The 17,688-nt window shown below is 36.8% G+C and overlaps 2 protein-coding genes across 2 annotated transcripts in view; both read right to left on the bottom strand.

Annotated features, from left to right (window-relative positions):
* LOC141642402 (F-box/LRR-repeat protein At1g55660-like) overlaps window positions 1-17,207 on the bottom strand; it is a 97,137-nt gene extending 79,930 nt beyond the window's left edge. Inside the window, exon 1 of the mRNA XM_074451193.1 lies at window positions 17,023-17,207. The gene's annotated coding sequence lies outside the window, so the exon portion shown is untranslated. The remainder of the gene's footprint in view (window positions 1-17,022) is intronic.
* LOC141642403 (F-box/FBD/LRR-repeat protein At5g56420-like) lies at window positions 13,785-17,031 on the bottom strand. The gene is made up of 2 exons (XM_074451194.1): window positions 16,950-17,031; window positions 13,785-14,985 (listed from the first exon to the last, which is right to left on the bottom strand). The coding sequence occupies exon 2, from the start codon at window positions 14,967-14,969 to the stop codon at window positions 14,211-14,213; it is 759 nt and encodes a 252-aa protein (XP_074307295.1). The 5' UTR covers window positions 14,970-14,985; window positions 16,950-17,031; the 3' UTR covers window positions 13,785-14,210.
* Window positions 17,208-17,688: the final 481 nt, after the last annotated feature.

Genomic DNA, 17,688 nt, shown 5'->3' on the forward strand with positions numbered 1-17,688 from the left:
AATTACACACATATATATAGAGTGTGGTGAGTATAAATTTCCAAGTAATTGTAAGTTTAACTTCTCATTCTATCTTAAGTTGAAAATGAACTAAAATGTTGTTAAATGTATCCTAACAATAGTAGATTTCTAAAAAAAATTAAAAAATTATCCTAATAAAAGTAGATTTCTTAAGAACAAAACAAATTTTACTTAATTTTATCGTAATATAAGTAGATTAAATTTATTAAATCACACGCATATGTATTTTAGTGAGTATAAATTTATAAGTAATGGTAACTTTAATTTCTCATTCTATCTTAAGTTGAAAATGAACTAAAATGTTAAAGATACGGAGTATTTCATAACAAATGGGAGGCAGTTTAGTACTTTATATTCCAGTTGAAAATGAACTAAAATGTTAAAGATGTCTCATAACAAATGGGAGTCAGTTTAGTACTTTATATTCCATGACTATTTGTGATATTGACATAGTGTTTTCCGAGTGAATTTCTTTTGTAGGAAACAACGATATATGGGGAGGATTTGTATGATTAATAATATTGACAACACCTTTAAATTTTGCGTTTTTAGAACGTTTGTTTGACTAATACTACCACTTCACCAAATTTATGTAAGCTAATGGCTACTTCATGATCTTGAATTAGGTTATAGATCTTCAATGACAATTATCTAGGTATGACAATCTGATTAAGATTTTTATGATTCACATCATACCATCCTAGAAGCATACATGTTAAATGTACGAAATGGAATTTCTTAGTGTTTAAGGCATAAGTCGATACAACAGGCCATAAATCATCAATACCAATAATCAAATATTAATATTACTATTATAGAATATACTATTAAGATCAACTCAAATATAATAACAACAATATTTTTAAGATAATGTCTAATTATACCCACCCACCATTTGTAAAACATAGAACACTGCAAAAATTCATGTTATGTTATTCATGATTGAATTTTATCCCACCATTTTTAAAACATTGTAATTTAATTGAATAATATTTCCTCCCTTCCACTTTGGTGTCCTACTTTCTATTTTGGGAAAGTTTAAGAGATAAATGTAAAACTACTACTCTACCCCTTTATTTGGGAAGAATGGGTACAATGTCATTTTGATGGAACGACAGATAGTTAAAAGACTAGGGGAATAATGGTAGTCCATCATTTTAGCTTATCAAATTAATTTAGAAAAGGAATAATTAATGTGGAATAAATTTTACAAAAAGGAGTACAATAAAAGTTGAATGGAGGAAGTATGTTGCAAGAAAGACGAAAGACTTAGCGAGTTGATGATGAAACAACTTAATTATGCGATTGCACAAGAAAGAAGACCAACCTGAATGGTAAGTAGTTCGCTCCAAAGGAGTACATGGAGTACACTTGAAAGTTCATCCTTCTAACCACTGCCTTAAATTATCACAAGCAACCTAACCAATACCCACCAAAATAGAAGTAGCGCAAAAGGAGGCGTCTACAATGATCTTGTGCCACGGAGAATTAGGAGGGCCTTAAAAAATTCGATTAACAGGTGTCTAAGGGCGGATTTCAAGAGTGTTGGTAAGAGATCATGAAGAGCAATGAAAATGAGTAATAAAGCATTAAACCCACTACGGGTCAAAGGGGTCTAACACTAAGCCAACCAAAGCCACCAAATGAATAAGGAGAAGATATGAAAGTAAATTAAGACGCGTTGGAGTGATTGAAGTGTTGATGAAAAAGTCTAAGTTAAAAGTCAAATTAAAGGAGTAGATGAAGATAAACGAGAGCTCACAAGAACCCTACACATTGTGAAGCGAAGGAAAGTCTCACATTATGTGGATGGTGATCTTATAGTGATGGTGACACATGTCGCAAGAAGGTGAAATAGGCAAACCCCCAGAGGAGAAGGTAACATTATGTAGGAGTACAGCTAGCCTACCAAGAAAGACACAAGAAAAGAGAAATATGGTGTTGGTACGAGTAGAACACAACCATTTAAGGCTGGCAAGAAAAGAAGAGTAAGGTGAGTAGACTAACAAACAGGCCAGGTTCGTGTTGTTCGGGTTTGGCGGAATTCGGGTTGGACTAGGTCGAGTCGGGTCATTTCGCGTTTAAGTTATTTTCGGGTATATTGTTTATTTTCAAATTAATTATTTGGAGAGAATGATCAATTTGTGATAATAAACATTCGGGTCAGGTTAAATAAGCAAGCCAATTTAGGTTTTGGTCATATTTGGGTCCTCAATTCGGGTTCAGGTCAAGTTTGTTTGGGGTCGATTTAGTTTTGCTATGTCATAATGAGGGTAAGAGAACTTTTTGGAATAAGAGAGACCTAATGAGAAACTTTTGAAGGAGCACAAGTTAAAACTCATTGTCATAAACGTTCTAAGAGCCATTGACTATAATGGAGGACGTCAAACACGTTTTTAAGGTGGGGGAGGAGAAGTCCAAAAAGAAGGGATTTAAGAAGTCAAAGGGTATACAATGTACCACATATATATTAGTCACTATCATACTTTAGTTAAAAAGATGCAAAGAGAGAAGACGCGTACTATGTAAATATTGTATGTAAAACACGCAGTGTTAAATTAATTAAAACACAAATGAATTGTCATTTTTGTTTTGTTTTATCAATAAAACCTCAAAACTACTATGTAAAGGAAAAAAATGTGTTATCGAAATGTCAATTAGTTTACCTTATAAAATCATATGTTCAATCAATAATGATCGTTAAGCAAATTATAAAGCGCGAAGTGGCCATTGAGCCCCATTACTTTGGCTAATTGTGAGATTGCACCCCTTAGGTTTCGATTGTAGCAATTAAACCCCATAAATTACGCAAAAGGTGAAATTAAGCCCTTACCCAAAATCTCATGAAAAATTCATTTTCTCATACCAGAAAAACTCAAGTATAGGTTTTGTTTAAAGAAAAGTGCAAAATTCTTAGGATGTTCAACATTCATATTGTTGAAAATGATCCTAATAAGAGTCCCGTGCATCGCACGGGCTTTCCAACTAGTAACAAATTAAACTCCAAGGCAATTTATATAATATTTAACTTAGTTATTACAAATTATCTTTTCAAATTAAATTACAAGAACTGACGTAAATAAAAGTGAAGTCTTCTAGTTGATGATCTAGTTACTAGGTCGTCTGATCCAGTGTCTCACGCCCATCAAGCTCCCGTCCTATCTCTTAAACCTGTCAAGTCTGCTCCCCATAAAACGGTTCATCACAGGTGTTCACGAATACACAGGGTCAACCACGAGGTTGAGTAGGGAAAACAATAAAACAATAAAATATGATATGCATGATACTCCGTCACCTCCATCTCCATCTCAACTCATCACACACATCTCATACCCCGGAACGCCCAGCCATACCGATCCCCGGTAGACTATAAATATCGACCGAAGTCGATCTGCCAGCTCAACAGCTGAGGACACCAGGGCAAGTCCTGCAGAACCCGCCTGGGCCTTATCACAACATCACATCGTATCTCAACATCGTCACCACCACATCCTCCTCCAACTCCAATACATATGAAATGTTCAATGATAATTAATGCAATGCAATATGTATATAAATCATCGAATCGATAAATCATAAAGTCATGCCAGTTACCCGATGTTGTGATATCATACTCAATACGATCAAATAAGTCAATCACCTTTTCGAATATAAATGATAACGTAAATCAACAACCAGGAATCCAGTCAACACAATTCAACAACGTTAATAGAGTAAGTGTATTTCCCTACCTCAAAGTGCCAGCAAATCCAATTAAGCAGTTAAGCAGTCCAATGGACAGATGTCCAATAATATTCCATCTCAAAATCGTTCTCTGAAAGATAAATAATGATAACAATTACTTAACTATTCCCGTTCCCAACATAGAGGGTTATTAATGATAGGACTTCCTAAAAAAAATGGAAAGTTTCCCGATATAGTAACTTTCCTTTAAACCCGACTCAAGATAATTAATTATGATTAATTATTATTTTATCTTAACAACTCGGAACTAAAACCCAAAATGGTAATTAAAGGATTAACGAATTATGTGATTTAATAAAAACCCGAATCAATCATTTGAATAACTCGACACCCGACTCAAAATATGTCTTTAATTATTTTAATACACTCGGGAATCAATTAAATAAATTATTTAATGACACGGGAATTATATTAATTAATTAAGAGTACGACCAATTACGAAATACAACGATTAACTATGAAAACCCGTTTCAAAAACAACTCGAATAACCCGTCATCACCCCCGTCCCTTCACACACGCTCACCCGCCACCACAGGCCACCACGTGGCCGTGTCAACCGCCAGCCCACACCCCCACTCTGCCCCAGCCACCAACGGCCACCCCCACTGGGGTCGACTGCCGCCGGCGAGTCAAACCCAGGCCGCCATTTGGTCTGGTTCACCACCACGGCTCACCAACACCCCATGTTCTCCCTTTACCACCACCGCAGCCCAACACGTGTCCCCTGCCAAACAACCACCGTCCTACTCTCCGTCAACCCACGAACACCGACACCACAAAGACCACCGTCTCGACCTCCCCTAGTCCACGGTGGTGCCACCCAAAACCCAATTGTCTAAACTCCCCGAAAACCCATGTAATAACCCGTTTCTACCACCCTGTCGATGCCGCCAATCTCTGCCCCTACAACCACCTATGACCACCCTAACCACCACCACTATACTCGCCCTATACCACCCATTATCATTACCCCGACACCAACCACCAGCAACCTCACCAAGACACGAACAACCCTCCCAAAAACCCGACAGACAGAAATGAAAACAGAGAAGGGAGGTGAACGCTTACCTTTCCGCCACCACAACGGCCACCTATAGCCACCTATGAACGTCGACAAGCTTCCCTAGATCTTCCTTGCAGTGCCCTCAATCACCCACGGCCACTCTCTCTCTCTCTATATATATGCGTGAGGTTTGATGTGGAGGCTGATGAAGGGAGGGAGGCGGCTGAGGGAAGAGGGAGGCGGGTTGGAGGGGTTACTATTAGGTTTAGGTTTTGGTTTAGGTTTAGGGTTATGGTTAGTGTTAATTAGGGTTAATTGGGCCTTAGTGTTTAATTGGGCTGGACAGTTATTGGGCCAGCTCACATGTGTCAGCTCACATTTCGAATTCCATATAAAACCGTCTCAATTAACTTATATCGATATAACACGGGTTAAATAAAATAACTTAATGAAATTATCGACTCAATAATTTACCCGACTTAATTAGTAATATGAATTGTATAATAATTAATATATACTAATATCCATTTAATTTATTATATAAAATACGGAGTATTACAGTCTTCCCCCCTTAAAATGAACTTCGTCCCGAAGTTCGCTCCCGTACCCAAACCTCAAAATGGTATTGTATATCGTACCTACGGAAGTCACGCATTTCTAAATTGGTTAACACACCCTTTTGACACATCAATTACACATAACAAATACGAAATGTTACATTCTGCCCTCCTAAAAATAAACTTCGTCCCGAAGTTTAACTCATCATTACTTAGCCAACTAACTATAACTAACAACTACCTGAGAACACAAATGTTTAACAACTAAATAATCACCTGAGAACATCATCGTCTTTCCATCTCAATTCCGATCTCAAACTCAACATAACTCATTAACCATGGTCGCACTGGACCGCAAACGTATCTCCCGTAACCATAACTCAGCTCATAGGCTAACTCATAACACATTACCAGTAGTTTAATCACACTCTCCTTTTACACATCGACCAACCAACCGAAGTAGGAACAAAACATATAGGACTCATTTGCATAGATACCCCACAACTAAACGTCAACTTGGTCACTATAACCTACAAACAAGTGCAAATTAAGCATCCAGATTTTACAATCCTCCCCAACTAAAAACATGGTTACGTCCTCGTAACCTTCATTATTATAACAAGGTTCTCAAACTACTGCTAACAACTGAAAAAGGATAACAGATTCACAACTCACATTCAAGTTAACTAATCCTTACCAAGACAACCAATATACCAACTCTCTCAAGGAAGCTACCGTTACCAGTAAAATTATTAGTAGTTATTCATTTTACTAATCATTGTAATCTCATACCTTAGAAACATAGGGAATCAATCAACATGAGAAAAGAATTAGGGTCAAAACTTGATAAATCGATTTATGAAAATTTATAACCTAATAGGTCCAATCTGTCTTTCCTTTTCTTAATTGTACAGATTTAGGTCAAGACACGGAATCAATAAAATGAAGACAACCAGTTTAAAGACTTATCATCTTTGAAATATTTTTAATCCTCATAACAAAAGGGTTTGGTATTTATTCATAAATGACGAAAGCACATTGATTGGCAAATTTTTATAAACTTATTGGTCGAGTCAAACAAGCGATTAAACAACGATATTGAACATAAAATTTCGTTCTTGGTATTGAATATATTTAAACTGCACCCAACACAATGACATACAAGATTAATGTATTTAACGACACCGATTTTTACAAATATTCGTTACCTGTCATGCTAATATTAACGTACGATGTTGACACACAACTCACTTAAATCACCACATTACATTTCATGGTTTGACATTCGTATTTAACCACAACCCACCAATTCGCTATATGAACGAACAACATGACTAATTTATCCCACTACTTATGACTCCGTTCTAGTTTCATTCCTCCAGACTAGCAATTATCATGGACACATACAACCAGACACTGGCTGAAATTCTCATTCCGAATTTATACTCACACGGCAAAATTTGACTTTATTTTTCAAAACTTTTACTTTCCTACTGAACGGTGAATACTTTCTCGGCATAATCTTGTAACAGGGTCGTCATAGAATCCATTTACAGCTTACTACGAAACTCGAAATCAGATAAACTTAATTCAATTCCTTTAACAAAACAAGCTTAGGTGTCGACTCATATATCGTAATTTACAGGTTCATCTTGTTTATTTCAGTCCTATCTTTATTAATGAACGACTATTATTTAAAACAATGCATATCAGGTGAATTATCAAAAGGTTATCCCTTTATAATATTGCCAACATAGTTATCATAACCAATCCTTATTAGAATATAATTGATAGTGATGACTCGAGAATATAGATATGCTAAATGTCGTATTATATCAAACAGTTTCCTTTACATCATGCTCCCACAATTGCAAGAATCCCTTTAGTATTTTATGACAATGCAATGATGAACACATCCACTAAGAATTAACAACACTGTTTATTTTCATGTTATAGGTTTTAGGTTTAACTGAAATAATTTAATGCATTGAAAGTAATAAGTATAACTTTAGGCACACAACTCACATGAAAGTCTTTAAAACTCAGATGACATCCTACATGTGGGAACATTTAGACATAATCATTACTACCATCCATGTGTAAACATTTAAACATAATTATTATAATATTCATGCGAGTATATTAGAACAATCAAATTGACTTTTAACGCCATCAATTTTACCAAGATATGACAATATAGTTTTATATTTTATATATATCGGACCACTATGCAAATATGATGAACATATCCGAGATATTACAACATGCCAAATGTATATAACGTATGCAAACAATCTGGACTCGTATAGAATATTTCTCCCTCGATTTAAATCAAATTAAGCTATCCAATTTTACTCATACTATCATGCCAACAAGGTTATCAACTAAGTTTTAATTTTATCACTTGTTAAGATACCTCACTACTGAACATGCGTGCTACTATCGTCGTATAAGGACATTATAATTTCACATTACTAAGACTCATGAATCAATCAAACAACTGTCTGAAAACTTAACATAGAATGCACATTTTAAATGTTTTGATTTACGTTGTACCTTCCAAAAATCACGAATAAATAATTATTCGATTAAAACTTGATTCATATTACCTTTATAAAACGCGGTGAGTTCAAAACACAGGGAAAAAGAATTAGGTTTAAAGCACAAGAATTCCATTTTTAAAGAATTTTACAACTCAGTTTGCTAAATTTATTATTTAATATTGAGACATCAAGATTTTTAGGGATTTATCAATTCGAAAACATATGCGAATTTTATGATCGATGGGGTTGGAATTATGCGGAAATTATTAATACAATTTAAATGAGGATTTTTTTACAAAATCGTTGGTCAAACATCACTGCACAGAAACTTCCTAACCACAGTTCACTAAAGTATTTATTACTCCTAATCCGTATATTATATAAGCATGAAACCAACGTCAAATGAACACTAACTCACGAGGCTATCTCTCATAAAATTTTCATCGATGGGTAATAAACAGAAAAGAAATGGCAGTAAGGTCAAATAAAGAGTAACATCAACCAAAACAAGTTTCATCACTAAGTCTTTCATTTCCTATGTCCCAATTCTTACAACTATACTATCGATACTAACCCATACCAACTTAGATCTCACACTGTACTTACGTAAACATATACCCCATAAAATCCCTTCGCATCTCGATCTACCCATTACATCTAAATCACGATTGTGATGACTAAAGATATGAAATTCTATCGTGTTTCTTATTACTATGACAAGACTATACTAACATGGCTTCGGGATCACATAACCGCATATTACTTAGTCATAGTAGTACTATCAACACATCATTCATACAATTTACTTACCGTAGCGTTGTCCTGCAATAATCAATGTATCAATCAATTAACACTTAGGCAACGATATATGAATTTCCTGTTCATCCTCAAGCAACTATTCTACCCTTTCTCTCGTATACACTCATGGTTTCCGGTTCAACTGAGAGGACCACAGGTTCGGTGTGAGGGGGCCCCTAACTCATACCTTACCTTAGTGTGCTCCTAACAGTTCTATCCCGGGGTTCATTTTAATTAGACACTTCCTATGTTCATTGGGCTCATTGGTTTAGGCCTGAGGATCGTTCGCTCTAATACCACTTTGTAACACCCCGGTTTATAAAAGAAGTCCTCGTCAAGACATTCCCTCATAAACCGGACTGTTACCATCTCGGTTTCCCGAGGTAGTGAATAACAAATTAAACTCCAAGGCAATTTATATAATATTTAACTTAGTTATTACAAATTCTCTTTTCAAATTAAATTACAAGAACTGACGTAAATAAAAGTGAAGTCTTCTAGTTGATGATCTAGTTACTAGGTCGTCTGATCCAGTGTCTCACGCCCATCAAGCTCCCGTCCTATCTCTTAAACCTGTCAAGTCTGCTCCCCATAAAACGGTTCATCACGGTGTGTTCACGAATACACGGTGGTCAACCACGAGGTTGAGTAGGGAAAACAATAAAACAATAAAATATGATATGCATGATACTCCGTCACCTCCATCTCCATCTCAACTCATCACACACATCTCATACCCGAACGCCATGACCATACCGATCCCCGGTAGACTATAAATATCGACCAAGTCGATCGCACTCAACAATTGAGGACACCAGGGCAAGTCTGCGAGAACCCGCCCTGGGCCTTATCACAACATCACATCGTATCTCAACATCGTCACCACCACATCCTCCTCCAACTCCAATACATATGAAATGCTCAACAGTAATTAATGCAATGCAATATGTATATAAATCACTGAACTGATAAATCATAAAGTCATGCCAGTTACCCGATGTTGTGATATCATACTCAATACGATCAAATAAGTCAATCACCTTTTCGAATATAAATGATAACGTAAATCAACAACCAGGAATCCAGTCAACACAATTCAACAACGTTAATAGAGTAAGTGTATTTCCCTACCTCAAAGTGCCAGCAAATCCAATTAAGCAGTTAAGCAGTCCAATGGACAGATGTCCAATAATATTCCATCTCAAAATCGTTCTCTGAAAGATAAATAATGATAACAATTACTTAACTATTCCCGTTCCCAACATAGAGGGTTATTAATGATAGGACTTCCTAAAAAAAATGGAAAGTTTCCCGATATAGTAACTTTCCTTTAAACCCGACTCAAGATAATTAATTATGATTAATTATTATTTTATCTTAACAACTCGGAACTAAAACCCAAAATGGTAATTAAAGGATTAACGAATTATGTGATTTAATAAAAACCCGAATCAATCATTTGAATAACTCGACACCCGACTCAAAATATGTCTTTAATTATTTTAATACACTCGGGAATCAATTAAATAAATTATTTAATGACACGGGAATTATATTAATTAATTAAGAGTACGACCAATTACGAAATACAACGATTAACTATGAAAACCCGTTTCAAAAACAACTCGAATAACCCGTCATCACCCCCGTCCCTTCACACACGCTCACCCGCCACCACAGGCCACCACGTGGCCGTGTCAACCGCCACCCACACCCCCACTCGCCCTTGCCACCAACGGCCACCCCCATCTGGGGTCGATCGCCGCCGCGAGTCAAACCAGCCGCCATTTGGCCGGTTCACCACCACGGCTCACCAACACCCCATGTTCTCCCTTTACCACCACCGCAGCCCAACACGTGTCCCCTGCCAAACAACCACCGTCCTACTCTCCGTCAACCCACGAACACCGACACCACAAAGACCACCGTCTCGACCTCCCCTAGTCCACGGTGGTGCCACCCAAAACCCACCTGTCTAAACTCCCCTGAAAACCCGTGTAATAACCCGTTTCTACCACCCCCGTCGATGCCGCCAATCTCCGCCCTACAACCACCTATGACCACCCTAACCACCACCACTATACTCGCCCTATACCACCCATTATCATTACCCCGACACCAACCACCAAAGAACCTCACCAAGACACGAACAACCCTCCCAAAAACCCGATGACGTAAATGAAAACAGAGAAGGGAGGTGAACGCTTACCTTTCCGCCACCACAACGGCCACCTATAGCCACCTATGAACGTCGACAAGCTTCCCTAGCTCTTCCTTGCAGTGCCCTCAATCACCCACGGCCACTCTCTCTCTCTCTCTCTATATGCGTGAGGTTTGATGTGGAGGCTGATGAAGGGAGGGAGGCGGCTGAGGGAAGAGGGAGGCGGGTTGGAGGGGTTACTATTAGGTTTAGGTTTTGGTTTAGGTTTAGGGTTATGGTTAGTGTTAATTAGGGTTAATTGGGCCTTAGTGTTTAATTGGGACGGTTATTGGGCAGCTCACATGTGTCACTCACATTTCGAATTCCATATAAAACCGTCTCAATTAACTTATATCGATATAACACGGGTTAAATAAAATAACTTAATGAAATTATCGACTCAATAATTTACCCGACTTAATTAGTAATATGAATTGTATAATAATTAATATATACTAATATCCATTTAATTTATTATATAAAATACGGAGTATTACAGTCTTCCCCCTTAAAATGAACTTCGTCCCGAAGTTCGCTCCCGTACCCAAACCTCAAAATGGTATTGTATATCTTACCTACGGAAGTCACGCATTTCTAACTTGGTTAACACACCCTTTTGACACATCAATTACACATAACAAATACGAAATGTTACATTTAACCTATCACAAATTTGCAACAATATCGTCCTATACTTCACAAGCTTAAGCAACACGGTATAATTGTTTTTTTCATTGTTTTTTTTTCCTCTTAAATTAGCCAAAAATTAAAAGGAGCTTAATGAAAATGACACAAGGAAGTCCCGCCAATAAGCTTAAAATCTATTTCAACTTGCATTATCCATTGTCTGTGTTAATTATGTACAAACCTAGGCTTGCAAGAGAAAATGTATAGCTTCATTCCTTATAAGTTACTCCGTATACACAACTTTATTTGTGATTTCAATAAAGATAAATCGCGGATTTAAGCCTCCTAGCTAGACATTTTACTGCAACACATATATGAAGTAACAGAAATTTATAGACAAAAGGTGAGAAATTAATTGTGACTTGCATTTATCCTTTCTTTGGAATCAACTTTAAAATGAGAAGAAAGGAGAAGGATTTTGGTCATAATCTAAGTTTTTTTAATGTCGAAATATTAATCAATCTATCTAATTCTATATCCATCTATCTATTAAGATAGTGATACTGTGATAGGGCGCCACGGGTGACGCCCAAATTGGGTGCCACCCTCTCACATGCATTTTTAATTGAAGGGGTCCCCACTCACCCCTTGTGAGAGGGTGGCGTCCAAATTGGGTGTCACCCGGTGGCGCCATTTCATTTTCCTAACTTATAAAACAAACTCACCCTACATAAACTTTTACACCTGTTTTCCTATTATCCTTCAAGTTTCCGCCTGAGTGCCCTACTTAAAAACCCTAAACTATTCCCGGCAAACTTCCATCTCCCGTCAAAACAGGAACGTTCGGACGCTCCCCTTCCTCATCTTCTGCAATGCCATAGTTCCTTCATCATTCATATTCATACTTACATCCCCCTCTCTGAAAATAGATAATGCAATTCCAAAGTTCAAGTGTAACGACTAACAAGTGATTGATTTGTGAAATTATCACTAACTCATAATCAATCAACATCACAAAAGTATATTTCATGTTGCATTATGCATTGAATTTGTTAATTGCCATTCTGCACAACTAGCACGGGTCTCGCTGCCTGGTCAGCAAGTCCAATTCCAAGGGACGTAGCTGTCACATTGAATTGATCTATTATCTTTCTTGCATCTTCTATAACATTTCCTTTGCTTGTTTATCCAAAGAAAACTTCAACCGCATTGTTAAGAAAGAAACAATTACTTCATCTGGGCTCTGGCATTTCACATAATCTATCCTGGGTCGGCGTAGTACTCTGAAGAACACTTGCGCTTTTGGGATCTCATAGTTCTCAAGTGATTACCTAACAATAATATAAAAGCTTGATTCGGATTTCAATAAAGCAGCTCATATCAAACTAATTATCTATTAAGATTAATAATCAGCAGCACAGGCTGTCACTTAAACGGGGACTGTACATGAACAATTCGTTGCTATAATATCCTTGTGCCTTGGCAGTTTTGAGCTGTGTATACAATTTCGCCACCAACACAACACTTCCCCCGTCCCATTTATATTGCCGCGTTTACCCTCCCCTTTCCCGTGCGTGCATTTCAATCCTGGTCTATGAGAAATTATTTGCCCAAGTTGTGTACAGTATTTTGTAGGGAAAGGGTATATTTGGAAATTAATATTAACTTATAAAGGCAACAATTATTTTGGAACTGATCGAAATGAAAAAGGGAGCGATATAAATGGGAAGGGGGAATACAGACGTACAGTAAAATATTCGCTCCAAGTTAGACAGACTCTCGACAACAGTTAAAAGAGAAGACTCGATGCTACAAGTCGATTAAATTAGAATAAGAAAACCAGTTATACTAACCTCACTTGCCGATGATGACATCAGCGTATATTATGAGCTAGTCCAAGTCCACACTGAGCTTTTCGCCAACTCAATAATAACTTGAAGACATCTTTCATTATCCCACCATGACTGCAAAGCCAAGTCTGCCATCTCTTTTGCGGAATATCCACTTTCTTTAAGCAACATAATTGCTGAATAAGAAGACAACTAAAACGTGATTCTCTGCAAAAAATCCCATGTGCCTTCAAATGAATGACCCAACGGAAATTGTGTCGAGAATTACACTGAATGACTACAACTCCATGTTGAAAGAGGTGTAGCCAATTTGGTGAGCCATTATGCTATTATCACTTTCAAACATTATAGCAAGTGTATAATGAGTAAAAATTGGACATCAATTAGCCAACAAAGCAAATGGGCACATTATGAATGAGATGAAATATTTCAGAGAGAAATAGACGGGTAAACTGAGCAATCGAATTTATTTAGCCGAAAAAAATGAATCATATCTTGTCATTGAACATGGTAGATAATACACTGTAATGACTCATTTTACCTCAAGAAAAGAGACTAATTTATACTCAATAAAAACCCCTACGACATTTTAAGCGAAAATTTACTAAAATGCACCTCAAAGGCTAGACTTGACAATGTAAAAACCTCAGCATGTCGGAAGTACCTCAAAAATGCCTTTAGTATTAGCCATTAGGCCAGACAAACATTTAGGTAAACGCCCGATATTCACCTCTTGAAAGGAGGAAACATAAATCAGATCCAGCAGAAATGACCGAGAAGTTTACATGATGCATTAACTGCAATATTAAAAATTTCAACATGGGGGCAATTAAGAATAAAAGGGCGGTCTGGCATGTTTTCTATGTTCAGGTCCAATCTACTTCCACTGGAGAACCAATATTCAGTTCTTCTAATCCTTGAGCATAAGATATTTCCAATTTTTGTAAAGAAGGGCATGCAGATACCAACTGATTGAATGCCTCATTACTTCCACGAACTCCGCAAAGCGTTAATTTTCTTAAATTTCCCATGTGGAGTTGAGGCTGATGCTCATACTGAGCAAGCAAACTACCATAGAGTGCAAGTGTAACAAGAGATTGACTTGTGAAGACACAGCGAGGTGGAGCTATATCATCAAGATCATCACAATTGAAAAACAGATCTTTGACTTCTCTATCAATAGCAAATTCCAGCCACACTTTAACATCGTCAATAAGGCATGGATCTACATGGCCACGTTTATAATCCCCAATATCAAGGTGAAAAGAGTCGATGCTGGATCTTCTATGAAGCATCAGCACATTTCTGACAAAGCGAGCAAAACGTGAAAATGCCTCACTCATGATTCGTTGTTCTTCTTCATAAGCATCATTCTCATCCTCAACATCATCAAAATCATCATAATTAATATCATTTCTAACATAGTGATCATTGAAATCAAAGCTAAGAGCATGAACCATAGTCCAGAGCTTTCCAAAGCGGCGGAGCAACATTGTTCTAACAGCATCTCGAGTAGGCATACATGAAAGAATATGCACGATCACTTGATCAGGCATCTCACTCAAGCTATCTAGGCCAACATCACACTCTGAAGAACGCATACGCATACGCTTTTGGGGTTTCATGGTTCTTAAGTGAGACCTGATGATTTTTTAAAATAAAATCTTAATTCACATTTCAGATAACAATACATCTAAAACTAATAAAGATCATTTAACCCCAAACCCACTTTTCCCTTCATAAATAGTCCAATGAGACTAAATGATTGAAATGGATGGAGTACTTCTTTACACCAAAAAAGAGTGGCCAATAAGTTTCTTTTAAGACATATAATTTGAGACCATTTCACAATTGGAATTAAAAAGTGTTGCTAAAAGCTGTAATCACTAAAGACATCAAACAGCTCACTGACAACGAAAAATGATCACTTAAACTCTGAAAATGTTAATATCTAAATTGGCCACTTTGAACATTAAAAAGGTACTCTGTAACGCATAACATGTCCAAAAGCGCGCGCCTTCGCCTTGCGCTTTGCGCCTCTGCCCCTTAGCGCCTCAGTGCCCTATTTTTGATAACAAATTTGTAATTTCCAAATAATGTTTGGGCAACAATTGCCTTTTTAGAAGTTTTCAAGTTGGCTAACATGTCAAGGAGTAAAGTTAGGAATAATGGGGAAAAGAAATGGCAAGTCTTGTCTAAAAGATATGGAAAGTGCGTACTAGTTAGCATTGTTAGGTGAACATTGTCTAAAAGGCGCACCTAAAACGCACCGAGGCGTTTTGGCTAGTGCCTCAGCCAAGGCGTGCTTTTTAAAACTAAGATACGGAGTAATATACAAGGGATCACTTTGATTACGAGTCAAGATCCTCTCAATTTCCTCCCTCTTTATTACCTATCTACATATCAATGGCCACAATTTGTCCGGGAAGAAGAATAAAGATCTCGGATTTATTTAACACACTTGAAATCCCACCTCAAATATAGCGCAGCTCAGTTAAATCCGGACGTTCAGTTTTTTCTCCAAATTGAAGATGGGAGGAAACGAAGAGGAACCATTTCCGATTGCTACTAAGTAGAGCGGTCAAGTATCATACATGAAACCGAGAATGACTAATTACAATCATAAATTCGTAATACACTAAGGCGCTGTTTGGTAAACGACATATTGGTCATTTTTAGCATATTCAAGGGTTTTAGCATGTTTGACCAATCAATATGCTAATTTTAGTGTTTGGTAAACAGCATATTGAAACAGCATATTTGGGGTCAATATGTTGTTTTACAATATGCTGCTTATTATTGCTGCTTACCCCAGCATATTGGTTAGCATATTGTAAAATAGAAAATTTTTCTCCATTTTACAAAGAAAAGTAAAAATCTACTAATCGTAATCTGCCAATTACCAAACACTTAAATTAATTCTGCTAATTATAATATGCTAGTCAAACCTTCGATAAAAATCATTTATAATGCTTTTTAATCGCTTATCTTTGAAATTAATCCGCTACCAAAAGGCCAAGAGAAAATAGTTTAATAATCAATCTAACAAAACTAATAATCATAATAATTCCAAATAGAAGTTTTTTTAATATTTTAATTTGCCTAATTGTAAAAATAATCAAGGATTCATAGAAATGAGTACATGCATACTGATTAATTAGCCTAATTGTCATTTTAATTAGCCTAATTGTAAAAATAATCAAGGGTTCCTAGAAATGAGTACATGCATACTGATTAAATAGCCTAAATTGTGAAAACACAGATACTAATGTAAGGCGGACTTACACAAGTTTATGGAATTTCATAATAATAACACCTTAAACCCCTAGGCCACTACACTGTATTAATGTAAAACCGCTTTCACACAAGTACACAACCCATCTCAAACTATAATCAGTGACGGAGCCAGGATTTACAGTTAGGGAGCGAGGCAAGGGAGAACAAATAATATAAAGTAAACCTGAAAAAACAAAAATCGGAAATTTTATCTAAAACTTGGGAATTTCTCATTGGCCAGCGGCGGCGAGCGCCCTTCCATTTCCTCCAAAATCCGCCACTGACTATAATCAAGGGTTGACTAATGGTAAAGAAGGCATAAAATTTACCTAGTGAAGAGGAGAAAGACGAAATGAGAAAGATATGGTCTGCAAATGCAAACACTGCCCAAAAATATTAGACCCGGCTCTGGCTGACGGGTTTGATTGGTTGGGTTACGGGTTCGATTATTCTGGAATCTGGATTTCTGGGTACTTGTGATTCTTAGGGGGCGTTTGGTTCTCGGGTTTGATTCAGACTAATCAATGTGGTGTTTCAATGAAGGATACGAAATAAAGAGGCAATTTGGGGTGAGCGGAGGGAATTAGCGGCTAAAAAAGTGCACTTAGCCCTTTTCCCGCTTAAAAGGAACCTAATAAATGACCCGAAAGATTTCCGGTAAAATTTATTTCGACTTGCTTTTCACTTCCTCTCTATCTCGTTGTATTCTAAGGTATGCGATCACCCACGGTGACTCAAAAGAAAAAAAAGATTAATGTCAGACGATCTAAATCATTTTATAGGATTAAGGAAATATATGATGTTAAAAAAATGTTAATTTACGTTGTAAAATTAAATTAAGTGTATATTTTAAATTTAAGCCGGCTAAGTAAACACTTTGACTGCAAAAGCTTTTGTAAAGTTGCACAACCTAATGGATCAAAAATGAGAAATCAGTCGTGAGTTTACCTTTTGATTAAAACACCCCTCACTAAGAATAATAAAGGTAAACAAATAACTCCGACGGAGGGAGTATGTTTTAAGGACTACCCTAAAGCCTTAGAATTTACCTGAAATTCCATTTATCCT

Source organism: Silene latifolia, chromosome 2 (assembly GCF_048544455.1).
Source record: "Silene latifolia isolate original U9 population chromosome 2, ASM4854445v1, whole genome shotgun sequence".
Taxonomy (NCBI): domain Eukaryota; kingdom Viridiplantae; phylum Streptophyta; class Magnoliopsida; order Caryophyllales; family Caryophyllaceae; genus Silene; species Silene latifolia.

Excerpts from the sequence above, each read along its gene's own strand:
- LOC141642403 (XM_074451194.1), bottom strand. The coding sequence starts at position 14,969 with ATGAAACCCCAAAAGCGTATGCGTATGCGTTCTTCAGAGTGTGATGTT.